This window comes from Ruditapes philippinarum, unplaced genomic scaffold (genome assembly GCF_026571515.1).
Source record: "Ruditapes philippinarum isolate M1 unplaced genomic scaffold, ASM2657151v2 ctg3939_1_1_1_1, whole genome shotgun sequence".
Classification (NCBI taxonomy): Eukaryota; Metazoa; Mollusca; class Bivalvia; order Venerida; family Veneridae; genus Ruditapes; species Ruditapes philippinarum.
In genome coordinates, this window is record NW_026853802.1 from 148,777 (window position 1) to 164,054 (window position 15,278).

General features: G+C 31.3%; 1 protein-coding gene across 1 annotated transcript; it reads left to right on the top strand.

Moving 5' to 3' along the window:
* Positions 1-1,946: 1,946 nt before the first annotated feature.
* LOC132737945 (histone acetyltransferase KAT8-like) lies at positions 1,947-14,853 on the top strand. Its single transcript, XM_060725327.1, has 10 exons — positions 1,947-2,145; positions 4,815-4,886; positions 5,770-5,951; positions 6,234-6,287; positions 6,887-7,051; positions 9,892-9,981; positions 10,266-10,406; positions 11,208-11,301; positions 11,764-11,914; positions 13,593-14,853. The coding sequence occupies exons 1-10, from the start codon at positions 2,070-2,072 to the stop codon at positions 13,807-13,809; spliced, it is 1,242 nt and encodes a 413-aa protein (XP_060581310.1). The 5' UTR covers positions 1,947-2,069; the 3' UTR covers positions 13,810-14,853.
* Positions 14,854-15,278: the final 425 nt, after the last annotated feature.

Consider the following 15,278-nt stretch of genomic DNA (forward strand, 5'->3'; position numbering starts at 1 on the left):
TAAGTATGAAAAACAACAAAGGACAAAAAAAACCTCAAAAAATATGAAAGGTAGAGTTATTATTCTTGTGCACTGCACACCTTCTGAATAAGATCTATCCACCTATGAAGTTTCAAGTTGATACCTCTAACATTTTTTTAGATGAGCTCCAGACAAATGGATAAAAAATAACAAAGGGCAATAACTCGAAAATTATAAAAGGTAGAGTTATCATTTTTGCGCACAGCATTCCTCCTCAATAAGATCTATCCACCTTTGAAGTTTCATGTTGACATCTCAAAGACTTTTTGAGTTATGCTCAACTAAGTTGAAAAATTAAGTATGGAAAATAACAAAGGGCAAGAACTAAAAAATTATGAAGGGAAGAGTTATCATTCTTGTGAAAATCAAATTTATAATAAATAATTAATAATAATTATAACGTAAATGTTTGTTGATGTTATGTTCCTCAATTAAGAAATAGTACACAACACTTTTGGCCGCATAAGATTACAGTGGCCAATCGGTCAGACTGCAAATATTTTACATATGAGGCTGACTATATTTGATATATTATATTGCACTTTACTAGAACATAACCAAAACGTTAAAGTTCACCAAGAAAGGAAATTTTATCACACACCCGTGCCGATTTTGCGACTCCGTAAATATGGTATTGCACGGCCGTGCATATATTTTGACGTGACGTCATTAGCGTTATACAAACATAGTGTAAAGATGCGCTAAATGTTAGCGTTATACTATAGGCGCGTCAATGAAAAATGACTCTTATTTCACTTTAAACGGTCTTTATTTTGGGTATGTGATAAATAGAATATTAAATTCGTGTAAGTTCATTACTGAATTTATTGCACTCGTTGAATAAAATAATATTACGCTCGCCAGAGGCTCGCATAATATAATTTTATTCAACTCGTGCAATAAATTCAGTATTAAACTTACACTCATTCAATATCCTCTATATATTGTATAGATAACAAAATTGTTTGTAAAATGTATTTATATCAATCAAACGCCTGTTGACCCTTAATTATAATTGTATAAACGAAGAAGAAACGCATTAAATTATTTCAGGTATAATAGTATTAAAAATATAAAATATTGTTACTATCAAACGCATTAAACATGCTTACAATTATTGATAAGCGAATATGTGGTGCTTTCTTCAGAAGAATATCATTTTATAATATAAACAGCTTAAGATATAAAACAAACTAACAAAACAAACAAAAAACAACAGCAATTTCTGACTGTTTTCAATTGAAGCATGAAAAAAAGATGCGCATAATTTCGTAAAATAATATAACGTTTTCAGTCAACAACAACAACGACAACAACAGCAGCAACAACATCTTATTTGCAAAAATGTTTTAACAACATTATAGCCATAAAGTATATGTAATGTAAACAGTGATACAAGTTCAAATATAAGAAAGTACAAAAAGGTTAGCAAATGAATTTAATTTCTCTGTCTATTGCACGATGCAAAATAAACATTTTTGCCTACTGTATACCAAATAATTCTTTAGGAGACATTGATAATAAATTTTCAAGTTTTCTTAATGAAGGCCATCTACAGTAATAATGTTTTAAATATTTATTCCTAATTTCTGTGTGTTTGGGTCAGACGGTGGTGTCAGTTTCTATAAGTGTATTTCACACAGTGCTTGTTAATTTTCTCGACTTACCTTTATTGTTTTACTTGAAAACTATTTTTCTACAAGTTTGTTACTTTTCTATTTCTGCAAATAGCACTCTCAAAAAATCTAGATAATAATCCCTTAATTGGAACCAATTCTGCAATGAGTACAATAAAATTACATGAAAATTGCAGACTCGGTTTGACTGAGTTTGTACATGAGGGATAATGAAAAAGAGCACCATCGTCCACGCCCACCAGCATCAAGTCTATTTCACTGAGATAGCTCTTTTCGTTAGATTTAATATTTTTCGCATAATATCAGGAAACCAGTCAACCGGAAATGAAGAAATATTCCAAAACAACGATAATTCTTTGTCTTTGTGTTTAATTTTCCCGTGTATTTTCAAGTCGTTGCAAATATTTTAATATGAAATCAGGCGACCCAGAAGTTGTCCTTGAAATTGGAGATCATTATCTAGTCCGACGAAATGATAAAACATGGCGTAAGTGACTTTTAGCTGGACCGAAAAAATCTCTTTTTTTTTTTCATTGAAACTTTTGAAATTGTTTCAGCTTTGTGCAAGAGTCTAAAAAAAGACAGTTATTTTTTCTCATCATTATGGTCTACACAATGCGATAAACATTTCCTTTTAATAATATAGTATTTTATTGTGCCACAAATTAAACGATTTAGTTGGTAATATAACGATTCGACCCACTGACGATTCGACCCATAACGACTCGCCCCACTTTACAAAAATTATTATCTGATTATCAACAAGTTTAAAAATAATATAAAAAATGACATTGAGCTATAAATGACCTTGACTGTCTAGGTCAAATTATTGTTTGTAATTATTTTCTGTAAATGAAATTGGATCATATTTTGTCCAAAAAAAATATTTTCTATACTGGTCAGGGACCATCAACCGGACACTTTTTGAGCATTTTTCTATACAGATTTCATAATTTTAAACCTAGAGACCAAAAAATTTGACAAAGTTCAGCTAGGTTCTTCTCCCAACTAAGAAACTAGTTTGTTTATTTCTGATTGTATTGACACTTACAACTGAGGCCTGTCATAGAGGTATCAAAATCAGCTTAATTGTCTACACTACAGTACCATGTGTCCGGACAGATATGTACACGACATGATTTAATCAGATAAAAGCTTGGGTGTTTTTGATTTTTGATTCTTTAATGATATACAATATTTCAGCAACAAATGCTTGAGTTTTGGATTCTCTATTGTTTACTCTGCAGATGATTATAGCTGGTATATGAGGTCAGGCATTTCTTTCTTGACCCCCGAATTTCAACGTCAACATTCTTGAAATAGACATTAAAATATTACCATTTACGTTTTTTTTTATTACCATTTATGGAGGTTGAAATAAATTTATTTACTTAATTTTAAAAGAAACATGCACTTAATGTTGATAAGAAAGTGACTGACATCCACTGAACAAAGAAAATACTAAATTAAGCATTTTCGGGGCCGTCCGGATTTGGTGGTTGTCCGGTTTTGGTGGTCCCCAACCAGTAGACTATAAATATTCTTTATTTCTTATCTGCAATCAGAGCAACAGATAAGCTTTGAAAGTAGATTGGGTATTACTCCATCATTCCATGTGAAATTGGGTATTGGTTCCATTTAATTGGGTATTCTAAAACCTGTTACCCTATGATTTTAAGATCGATTGGTATTCAATTATTAACATGATCGCCCAAATGTGCCAATGTGCCAGTTTTTTTTCTACATTACAGAATATCGCACATGATCATCAACTTCGTTATCTCATACATGTGAACTTTTTTTGATGATCAAGTGGGAGATTTTTCTTCAAAAAGAGGGAGATTTTAGATTTTGCTTTAAACAAAGAAGAAAAATCTGACATAAAAAAGAGGGAGATTTCTTAAATTTGTGAAAATACCCCTTATTTTAAGAAAAATCTTTGAAAATGAGGCTGCAGAAAGTGGGAGTCTCCCGCTTAAAGTGGGAGAGTTCACAAGATAATATCTTGTGGATTTATAATTATTTAGAACTGTTGTGTTTAAAATCTTCTTTCATTCCCTATAATGTAAGTATGCTACCTGTTGCTTTCAGAGTGTCTATTGATACAGGTTATTCTCATGGGACCTACTCATCGATGATCTCTGCAAAAACCAACAGTCTCTGCCTGTCTGTAAAGACTGTCAACCTAAGTAGATTATTATATAAATTAACGGTCTCGTGCTGAACTGATTTGACTCTGGCAGTCTTTCAATACCGGGAACTGTCAAATACAGGAGACCCCTGAATTAATTTGAGAATATTCGGATAACATGCACATAACTATTTCCAAAACTACAAGCGGACAACACAGTCATCAAATTTAGCAGTGGCCCATGGCCAGTGAAAAATAGTTCGGGCTAGTGAAAATTTTAAGAAAATTTAGTTAAATGTATAGTAGAATAAATAAAAAACTGGAATTCGGGCTAGTAAATTCAAAATCTTAAATTCATTGACTGACAACAGGTAAATTTTGCGGTGACTAAAATGACAATACTCATGGATCTTGACGACAATTGCATATCTTATTTTAAATGGGTTTTATAAGGAAAAAAATAAACAATTGCGTTTTGTAAAATTTATTGCGTAAATAAGCAAATACGCACCTTATCTGTTGCTCTGTCAGCAATATTCTTCTTACAATGAGTTACTTCAGAAATGAGAAAAAAGTTGAGCATGTAAAATGGCCCTTTCTTGGCAGTGGCTCTTGTGGTTAAAGGAATACCCTGCTAAGTTAAACAACATAAGATGATAATTTGAACACAGCAAATCTTGTATGCAACATGGATTCAAATTATACACATGTAAAAAAATATAAGGGTACTGCACAAGCCACTTGAAATCGGTATGAATTTGTCTGTAAAGAATATATCATGACTTCAAATGAACATGATGAAGAGGTTTCATTTTCAGAAGTGATTGAACTCAACAGCATTTAAAAAATTCTTATGTTTTTTGTCAGGCTATATATGATAAACATTACTTTGAGTCTGTGGTAAAATATAACATCTTTTTTACAAATTTGATACACAAGGGTAATAAATTATGATTTTATCAATGATTTTCTAAACACTCCGTTTTTTTGTCCATTGCAATTATTTTGTTTTGTGTTGTTCGCAGATGCTGCTGAAATAATACAGACACGTGCCAAAGAGACATCTGGAAATGAATATTATGTCCATTATGAAGGCTGTATGTATTATATATTGTGCTGTTCATATCTTCACTGAATATTAATTAGACTTTATACAGACAATTTTTAATGTTTTAAAGATTGTTCTTTTAAATGATTTTGTTCAAGATAATTGATATAAAGAATAAATTTCTAGCTTGATTTATATGAAGAATATGGAGAGCTTTTGTAGTCACTCAGGCATTGATGACATAATTTTTCACATGAGAGCATAAAAGGTCACTGTCCAAGGCCCAAAACTCTTACATGGGTTTTGGCCCTTTTGAACTTAGAAAATTCTTCATAATCCAGGCTCTGAGAATAGTATAGAATGCCCTCCCACTGACGACAGTTCTTGTAATTAAAAAAAAGATAGTATTATGATTTAATTTAAAATATATATAAATTTTATATTGTGCATGTATTTATTACCTCTTTATATTATAATGCTTGACATGTCAGATTATGATATACAAGCCATGTTGTACTTGGTTTATTATTACGAATTACAAATAACGTACTTCTTATCGTGTGTAAAAATTATTGTCAATTTGCACAGTTCCAATTCAGATATAATATCATTCAAACTATTTAATAATAACATATAAAATAAAGTATAAATACTCATACTCTCCTGTTAACACACTGTTAGGTGTTGGGTATGCGGTTTATCCCAAATACATAAATAATGAAAAGGTTCTCTTAGCTATTAAGCGACAATTAGAAAAATGGAGTTTGCTGTCCATTGACAGCTTTTGTGTAAATTTCACAATAACACAAGATTGTCTTTGCAAAGGAAAATATAATCCTAAGTATATTTTTCGTCAAAGCTTCTTCTTCTGTTTCTGAGATAAAAGTTACATTCAATTTTTCAATACCTTTTTAACATACTTCTTTATACAGTTAACCGCAGACTTGATGAGTGGGTTGATTTGGACAGATTTGATTTGACCAATAAAATTGAAGACCAGCAGAGTAAGATAAAGGATGTTACTGTAATGATGACAGATCTCAGTGATGGCACTGATAGAAAACTTACACGTAATCAGAAACGTAAACATGATGAAATTAATCATGTACAGAAGGTAAACTCACAAATTCTGTGTTTTAATACTTTTAGTGTTTTAAGAGTTGACAAAAATTTGTTTCAAAATAATTTATTTTACCGATCCATACTTTCTGCTACATTGTGGGATTTATTGTTGGATCTTTATAAATATAAACAATGTATGTCACAGATCCTTTTGTTTTTTATGCTCTATTTTTTAAAAACTGAAAATGGACAAAGCTGATAGGTATTCATCAAATGTATATATATGTATAATGTTATCTGTTCTTGATTCTTTATAAAAAAAAAATATTTTCAGACATATGCTGAGATGGATCCTACTACAGCAGCATTAGAAAAGGAGCATGAGGCAGTGAGTATACACTGTATTATTATATCCAGTCTTGGCAAAATGCCCCCATTTGTGCTTTCCTTAACAGTGGCATTTATTGGTATTTACCAGCATTTACTGACTTTTTCAGCATTTATGACCTAACGATTTTGAATCTGCTCTTCAAATGTGTTGGTGTCCATCCATCCACCCAACAAACTCCATATTAAAAATTTCAGTGGCTCTTCAGTGCTTGCAAGCATTACTGAAATAATGGAGTATGCTGTTGTTTCTTAAATATTATCTTTATAATACATTACTTGACAATTTGAATATGCACATGTATGTACATAAATATGCATATACATAATGATAGATAATAAATACAGCCTACACAAGTGAAAGTGATTCTACATCCAAAGAATCATAAGTGATGAATGAGTTATCTAGTAGTACTGTAATTCAAGGCAAGATGATTTTCTCAGCTTAAGTCTCTTAACCTCTCTAGAAAAAAGTGTCCTCTTCTAATAATTCTATAACATAGATGGTAATGTCAATATTAAGTACATAAAAGTCATGCAGATCACTGTTTTTTGTTTGTTATCTTTTTAAAAGATTTTATTTTGTTGTTTCTTTTTCAGATAACAAAAGTAAAGTACATAGATAAGATTCAGATAGGGAAGTATGAGATAGACACATGGTATTTCTCACCTTATCCTGAGGAATATGGCAAACAACCAAAACTCTTTATCTGTGAATATTGTCTTAAATATATGAAGCTAGAGAAAACATTCAGATATCATCAGGTAAGTGGACAGTATGATTATACAAAGTTATAGTACCAAAATTAACAGGCGCTTCATTGTCTGAAGAGGTGTACATGGAAGTGTGGTTATGGTCATTGACTTAAATCACTTCACCGCTGTAGGTTCTAAACCCACCTGGGACTTCAATTCTTCCATTTAGCTTATGGAAAGTTGATGGTTCTACTCAGGTGCCTGAAATAATCCACAGAGGGGTACATGACATCTTCCTCTACCAGTAAAACTGGAAAGTCGCTTTATAACCTTTACTGTGTTTGTGCAATGTAAAACCCAACAAAAATATAATAAATATCTATTGACTCTATTCATCATAATAGAGGAAAATAGGATTAGAATGGACAGATAAACTTTTTATTATGTTATTGAAATAATAATAATAATAAACTATTTAGGATATCAAACTATCATAAAACAAAATTCATTAATTGTTATTTGAATATTGACATAATTTTAACTTATATTACATATTTCTAAACATGTTAATGTTTGCAATATGTGTATTTTTGCATATTAAGACTTAAATAAAGATAAGAATAAAACTATTGTTTAGAGAGCTCGTTCTTCTTAAATTAGTGTGCCAGGCAGTTCTTCTGCTTGTACTGACTACTGGCATTAAGGTGACAACAGACACTTTCCGTGGTACTCACATAAATGTCATTTAAACTAAGTTATTTTAGTAATAATTATTATTTATTTAATGTTTGTGCATTAAATATCGTTGATCATCATAAAAAATAACATATTTGAAAAAAATGCCTTTGTGAATGATTGATTTTGAATAAAAATCCTAAAATTTTAAATCGTCATATCAAAGTCATTTTTTATTTTTTTGTCATCAAACTTTTGGAAAATAACCATACTTATATTATCTGGGGAACCGTGTCTCAAATTTTTTCTATCTTTTCTCAAAAAAATATTACGTAACGTCAAACATTTTATGCGACTTTTTTCACCATACATATTACGTAATTAAAGATAATTAAGTCGCTGATTGAGCAAACAAAAATCCCTGACACGGTTCCCTCCGTAAATGAATTTCCTTTCATGTGCTTTAAACCGCATGTTAATTGCTTGGTTATTAAAAAAGTTATGCCGATTCAAAGTTAGTCCGACCCGCATCAAACGAAGTGTCATAAATCGGCTGTTCTCTCTGGGACCCCTACGTTTCACGCTAAATAATTGCATAATACACAAATATCGCACCAGAGAGGGTCACAAGTTGCGGTAACATACTCTAACAACATTTTATGACCCAGTGACATCTGACCAATTAAAAAGCTGCTGATTAATATCAGTTTATAGCCGAAATTTCTTCAATTCTTAACGTGATTTACTCTCCGTCTGGTATCTGTCGCACATGTCACGTGACTATCGGTAAAATTTGAGGCACTCAGTGGGGGGAAATGGAACGCATTGCGCACCGCTAGCGGGGTATTTAATTGTTTCGTTTTTGAAGTTTATTATAATTATTATCATCAGCATTATTATTGTATTATACCAGTGTCACTCTGCCGGTGTATTCGTGTATGAAATTCCGTTAAAATATAAAATAACAAAAAACTGAGCTTCTGACAGTCTTTTAAAGTCCATGGTAGATGTACAAATAAGAACGGGATATTATATTTTTTTTTCCACCAAATTGATAATGCTTCACATATTTTAATAGAAATAAAAGGTATTACTCGATCATTATGATCTGGCCTTCTTGACTTCTATTATCATGAATATCATCTATGCACGGCATAGAGATCCAGTTTCTACCGGGATAGACAATAAATTTCATACTTTGTCCCAGATTTATTAGTACTGTGTCCGATTTACTGGCAAACAATTTATTTTCACTGAAAATATTTTTTAATATCTTTTTTTTTTATTCATAGAGAAATAATCATCCTTAGACAATCTAAAATGGTTTAAAAATTTGTCAGGGACACCTTACCACAAGTCATATAGGCGTTCACATAAAAAATGTTCTCTGTTTTTGTTGTTAATTGTTTTACTTGACATTGTTAGAAAACGAGGTTGAATGTAAAGTAAACCCTTGAATCCGTACAAAAGTCTATCAACCTAATGTAATATCTATCATTAATTATTTATGTTTCATACATTATGTTACGTACATAGGCCGACAATTTTTTAATTTATAAAAAAAGGCTAAATGTTGAGATATTCATAAAAGATGTACGGTAGTTGTACGATACATGTATTACGAGTAGTATGGACCAGTATGGACCTGTAATTCACGCATATATGGAACTACCGATTTCCCTCATTGATGCCTCAACAGGGGGCGGAGCGTTATCGATAATCGACAGGTTACGCGAATAGCAGATACAAATAGTATAGGTACCGTTTTAAAACGTTTAAAAACACATTTTTTGGACTAACTGCTTCCAAAATTAAATCACGAATGTGTTCAGAAAAGGTTGATAAATCTACTTAGCAAAAAATCTCATTTTAGGTATTTTCAGTGATAATTGACTCCGTTGTCACCTTAAGAAATGGTGGTGGTGTTGGTAGTTTTCACTCCTGATCACAACAGTAATGTCAAGCAGTTTACCAGTACTAGTTGCCCAGATTTCCACAAGGAACTAAAACTTCTGTACATGCCAGAGCAGAGGTACTGTGCGAATGACTGTAGATATGATTTCACGAAAGTGACCTGCACCATCTGGAAATCAAACCCAGGTCGCCCGATTCACAGTCCAACGCTCTACCTATTGAGCTAATTGGACGGCTTGCATAAAGAAATGATTAGTTTACTGGTTTTATATAAGCCTATGACTATACATACTGTCATTATAAGACATTAACTGTTTCAGAGTCAGTGTGTATACAGATTTCCTCCAGGCAAGGAGATTTACAGGAAGGGAACTTTGTCTTTGTTTGAAGTTGATGGAAAAGATAGTAAAGTAAGAAATAAATGTGTACAATATTCATAATGAAACATAGGAACATTGTTATCATTACGTTTAGTCATTGAGATTAAACATTTACAGAAATTTATTAAAAACCTTTTTTTTTTAGTTGATAAATATAAAAAAATGAACTAAAAGTAAAACTCTATATATATGTTCCCTTTTCTCAAACTTTTTTCAACTCCTTTCTTACTTTTTACATAGTTGAAGTGAAATTTTTATATCAAATTTTGCTATAATAAAAGATTTTACTGATTGAGTTTTAAATTTTATTACAGATTTATTGCCAGAACCTATGTTTACTAGCCAAGTTATTTTTGGATCACAAGACACTATACTTTGATGTGGAACCTTTCTTGTTTTATATCCTGACAGAGGTTGATAGACATGGTTGTCATCTTGTTGGATACTTCTCTAAGGTATATAGAGTAAACATATACTAATATACAAGTTAGCAAAAATAGTATTTTAAAGCAGGGCATGTTAATCTATCATATTACTGAGGGTAGTGGCTAATATAGTCTGGCATTGACAAATACTCTCAATAGTTGACTTGACTTGAACTGTCTCAACCATAATCATATTTGGTGCAAATTTATACAATCATTGCTATGAACGGATAATTTGAAATCAACAACATCTATTTTTCTTACAATTAGCAGTTCTTGTTGACTCGAAATAGTTGGTGTTTTTCTGTCAGCTTGTCTGGCACTGATACGGTGTTGAAAGTGACAGTGTCCTATATATTTGTTGGCTGTTGGTAGTAAAAATTTGTTGATATTGTGATTTAAACGATTATAGAATATTTGTAATGAAAGAATTTTATCAGTTTATTTTATTGAAAATACTGTGGCAAGCATGAAACTATCAGGAAACCTAATAAAATAGCAGCAGAATATTTTATTCCAGAACATTTCATTCTGTTTACATACAATATTCATGTACCATATATTAAATTTCATAGACATTTTATGGTACAAATCTTTCAAGAAACAACCATAAGGTTGTGAAAACATAAGGTTGTGAAAACAACCTATTTTATTGTGTTTAGATTTTTTTAAAAGACACTATGGTGTTCTTTGTTCAGGTCCAATTATTCTAGGTTGATACTCTGCATTATCAAGAATAGAAAAATTACTTATAAAATTGCAGTGTTGTAGATTGGAAAAAGTGCTTGTGATGTTTGATTTAATATTAAAATGATGCAATATATTTGACAGGAGAAGGAATCACCAGATGGTAACAATGTAGCTTGTATCCTAACATTACCACCATTCCAGAGGAAAGGATATGGAAAATTCCTCATAGCTTTCAGTATGTAATGTATATTTACATGGAACAAAACTTATAAACCCCCACTGTATACAAGTTGTTTGAGAATTGTGGAAATATCTTTATGAGCATGTAATATAATATGTGGTAGGGGTTTATAAATTTTGTTCAGGGAAGTTTGATATGTTTGTTAGTGTTATTTTCACATGTAAATCTGACCTGCTTAATTCAGGAAAATGTATGCTATAAGTCACTTATTATGATTAGATAAAGCATTTCCAATCTCAGTAATGAAGTTGTTTCTAACTTTTTGTTATTTATGTATATGTATCTATATTTTGTATAAAATAGAATTCAGGATAGCATTAACAAATATTTGTCAACAATGTTTAACTTGAAGAAATATCTTTTGCTTAAAGAAAACTCTTATGGCAGCATGGTAACAGCCATTTGAAGTGATTAATTCCACAATAAGATGTTCACACATAAGTTTGATGTTTACAGGTTATGAGTTATCAAAGTTGGATTGTACAGTTGGTTCCCCAGAAAAACCTTTATCTGATCTCGGTAAACTAAGCTACAGGAGTTACTGGTCCTGGGTACTCCTTGAAATACTACGAGACTTCAGAGGAACTCTCTCAATTAAAGACTTGAGGTAAAAAAAAGATTGTTAGTTCTTGTTGAAAATTAAAATTGTAAGATACTGTCCAAATAGAAGTAGAGAAATATAACTTGATAATTAATTTTTCGAAAATTACACAGGGCTCACGCTGTCGGTCGCCATAGTCGCCATTTGCGATTATTTTATATAAGATTGGCGATTATTTTTGCATTTTGGCTACAAAATCTGGCGATTATTTTTTACTTCCAACAGTGTTTATATAAGGTGTAAAAATCGATAAAGAATGCAGTAGACCCAATTAACACCAGCGCGGTAGATTTAATGAGTGTCAACTTTTTATCGGTCACATGCTGCTTACTATATTGCCCGAGGTGATAAAAATACATGCGAGATGTAAAATTGTATAAGTACTTAAAAGATATTGTCCAGCATTATAATAGCTATCAAATATCCGTCAATTAGCTACAAAAATCGTCTTTAAATTGATAAACTGGATATTGACCAACCCAAAATTTACCGTAAATTGCAGTAATTGCAAATTTTGATTTTTTTTTTTGTTTTAAGCTGCTTGACAAAATTGCCAGTGGAAAAACAATGATAAATTTTAAAAAAGTATTTACTTCCAAACAACTATTTACACAACGACCAAAATTGTGAATATTTCTTCAGAAAACAGGAAAAAATCCGATTGTCACATATTTTCGCGACACCGATAATTTTGATATTTATTTAAAGGTGAAAATAAGCTATGTTCTGTTTAAAAATCTTAACTATTATGGCAGAAAATTTGTATTACATTGGTGATGATGACATTTTTCAGTAAGTTATTCAGAAAAAAGGCAGCATTCTGTGAATGAGTTTGCAAGTGTTATTTCTATAGGCTAATTAATATTGGGTAGATCTACTCCAGTTCTGTGTGAAATGTGGAAATTGACAGTGAATTTGATTAGAACAAACAAAGGAAATTGTCTGATAACAGCATTATGTAAAGTTATAATGAATCTTTAATATTATTGTTATACAGTAATTATACTATATAACATGTTCTATAATAGCAATTAAAGTTGTGGTTCTATGTAAAAAAGGTAGTTATCAATATACACAAATGTATCAGTTTATTTGAGAATCCTTATAAAACTGAAAAAGATTTATAAGGAATGTTTATTTAGTCAACTGCTTATGTTGTTAAGCGCTAAATCGTGAATAGTTCGCTGAACTTTTGGCTATTATTTTTTAAAGTTAAAAATATTGGCTATTATTTTTTAAAGTTAAAAATATTGGCTATTATTTTTTTTGAGCCAATGTGAGACCTGATTACACTTGATAAAAAATATTTTCTTTTCTTCTGTATGTGACATATGTAAAAAAAAACCACTACAAATCTTAGGATAATTTATGTCACCATTTTAAAGGCACATAAAGCCTCAAGAATAAAAACATTTTTTATTTCGGTAGAATAGGAAAACATTTTTAAAATAAGGCTACCTGCAGAAAATTGTGCTGACTGTAAAATCATGTATGTGATGAAATTCAAATAAGTGATTATTTTTAATTCCATACAAAATGCTAAATCACAAAAGATGTTTCAGCCACATTTATATGGCTAATGAGTAAATTTTTGGAAACTGTTAGAAAATGAAGAAAAACTTTGCATTTTTGAAGCATAATGTGCCTCTAATAAATGAATGAATGTGTTTTTTTTCTGATACAGTGAAATGACAAGCATCACCCAAAATGATATAATCAGCACACTACAGTCTCTCAACATGGTTAAGTACTGGAAGGGTCAGCATGTAATCTGTGTCACTCCAAAGCTTGTTGAGGAACATTTAAAGAGTTCGCAATACAAACGTCCCATACTAACTGTAGACACAGCATGTGTCAGATGGGAGCCACCACGTAAACAGCATAAAATGAAGAAAACCTGAAAGTCTACGGAAGTTAACTGGCAATAACTTACAGTTATAAGAATCTTTATTCTATCAGTAGAGATGAGTAAATGAGTGACAGTACTGAGAGATGATGGCAGCAATAAGAATATGTGTCTATACATCACTTAATGACAGTCTTTATCTTTTATACTGACTCGTGAAATACTTGGTTTTATCCTTAAAATAAAATCCATATCACTTGTAGTATTTCTCTTTCACTGTGACTGATAACAGCTTTGCTGGAGTTTTTTGGTGTATGTTTTTGGAAATTTGTAAATTTACATAAATTTATTTGTTTTTGTTTATTTCTTGATTTAAATATCTGTATTTTTTTCTTGAAAAAGAATGCATGAATAATGACTTTAAAAGTGAATTATTACTTTTGTTTGTGTAGTGTTCCTGTAGCTGTTAAAAGGTTGACATTATCTTCTTTATATGCATCTGTTTCATTGCTTTAAATAAGAAAACAATGTTATATTCTTTAAATGCTTTTGATTTAACATTAAAATGGTTCTTTAGAATGTTGCCTTATGTAAGTTGATTGTATGAATGTTAAAAATTACAATTCAGTGTTCAGTCTAGACTGTGCCATTGCCCTTTTTGCACTTCAAATATATAAACATTTGAATATCACAAATTTTCTTTCAGTTATATGAGCCACGTCACGACAAAACCAACATAATGGGTTTGTGACCAGCATGAATCCAGACCAGCCTGCGCATCTGCGCAGTCTGATCAGGATCCATACTGTTCGCTTACAAACTCTATAACAAGTAGAAAAACTGATAGCGACAGCATGGATCCTGATCAGACTGCGCGGATGCGCAGGCTGGTCTGGATTCATGCTGGTCGCAAACCCATTATGTTGGTTTTGTCGTGACGCTGCTTATATGTCTGATTCCCAAATTGTGGGCCTGAACAAAGCTGGATTAAACAATGATGCATGTTTTAACATGTATTGAAATCAGTCGGCAAGCAGCAGTTGTTAGTTGAAATTTGAGATCTGACTGTATTAAGTTAGGACAAGGTTAGCTTTTAAAAAAGCTAGTAGCGACTCGCTTCGTAATTTTTTTCCAGGGGTGCGTTTTAATGTAAAAATGACAGTTCTGTTAGCTGAAGAGACTTCAGCGAACATCAAAATAAAAGTGACATAAAGTTATGGAAGCCAGTTTCACTCAGTTTAACAAAGAGGAATATGAGTATATATGAAGATGCATGTAAACAGATAGAATGAAGTCCCTATGTCTATGCACAATTACTCAATGGCCTTTTGACCTTGACCAAATAAATGTTAGATAGGTAGAATTCATAAAGATGTCTCTTTATACGAAGTTAAGTTGTAATATGATATTTAGTATTGGAATGAGTGACAGACACAATTCCTAAAGTAAACACAAGTTGTCAATTAATTCTGCCAGAAAAGCCGGGATCCTATTAAAAATATAGGGATCCCGGGAATTAACCAG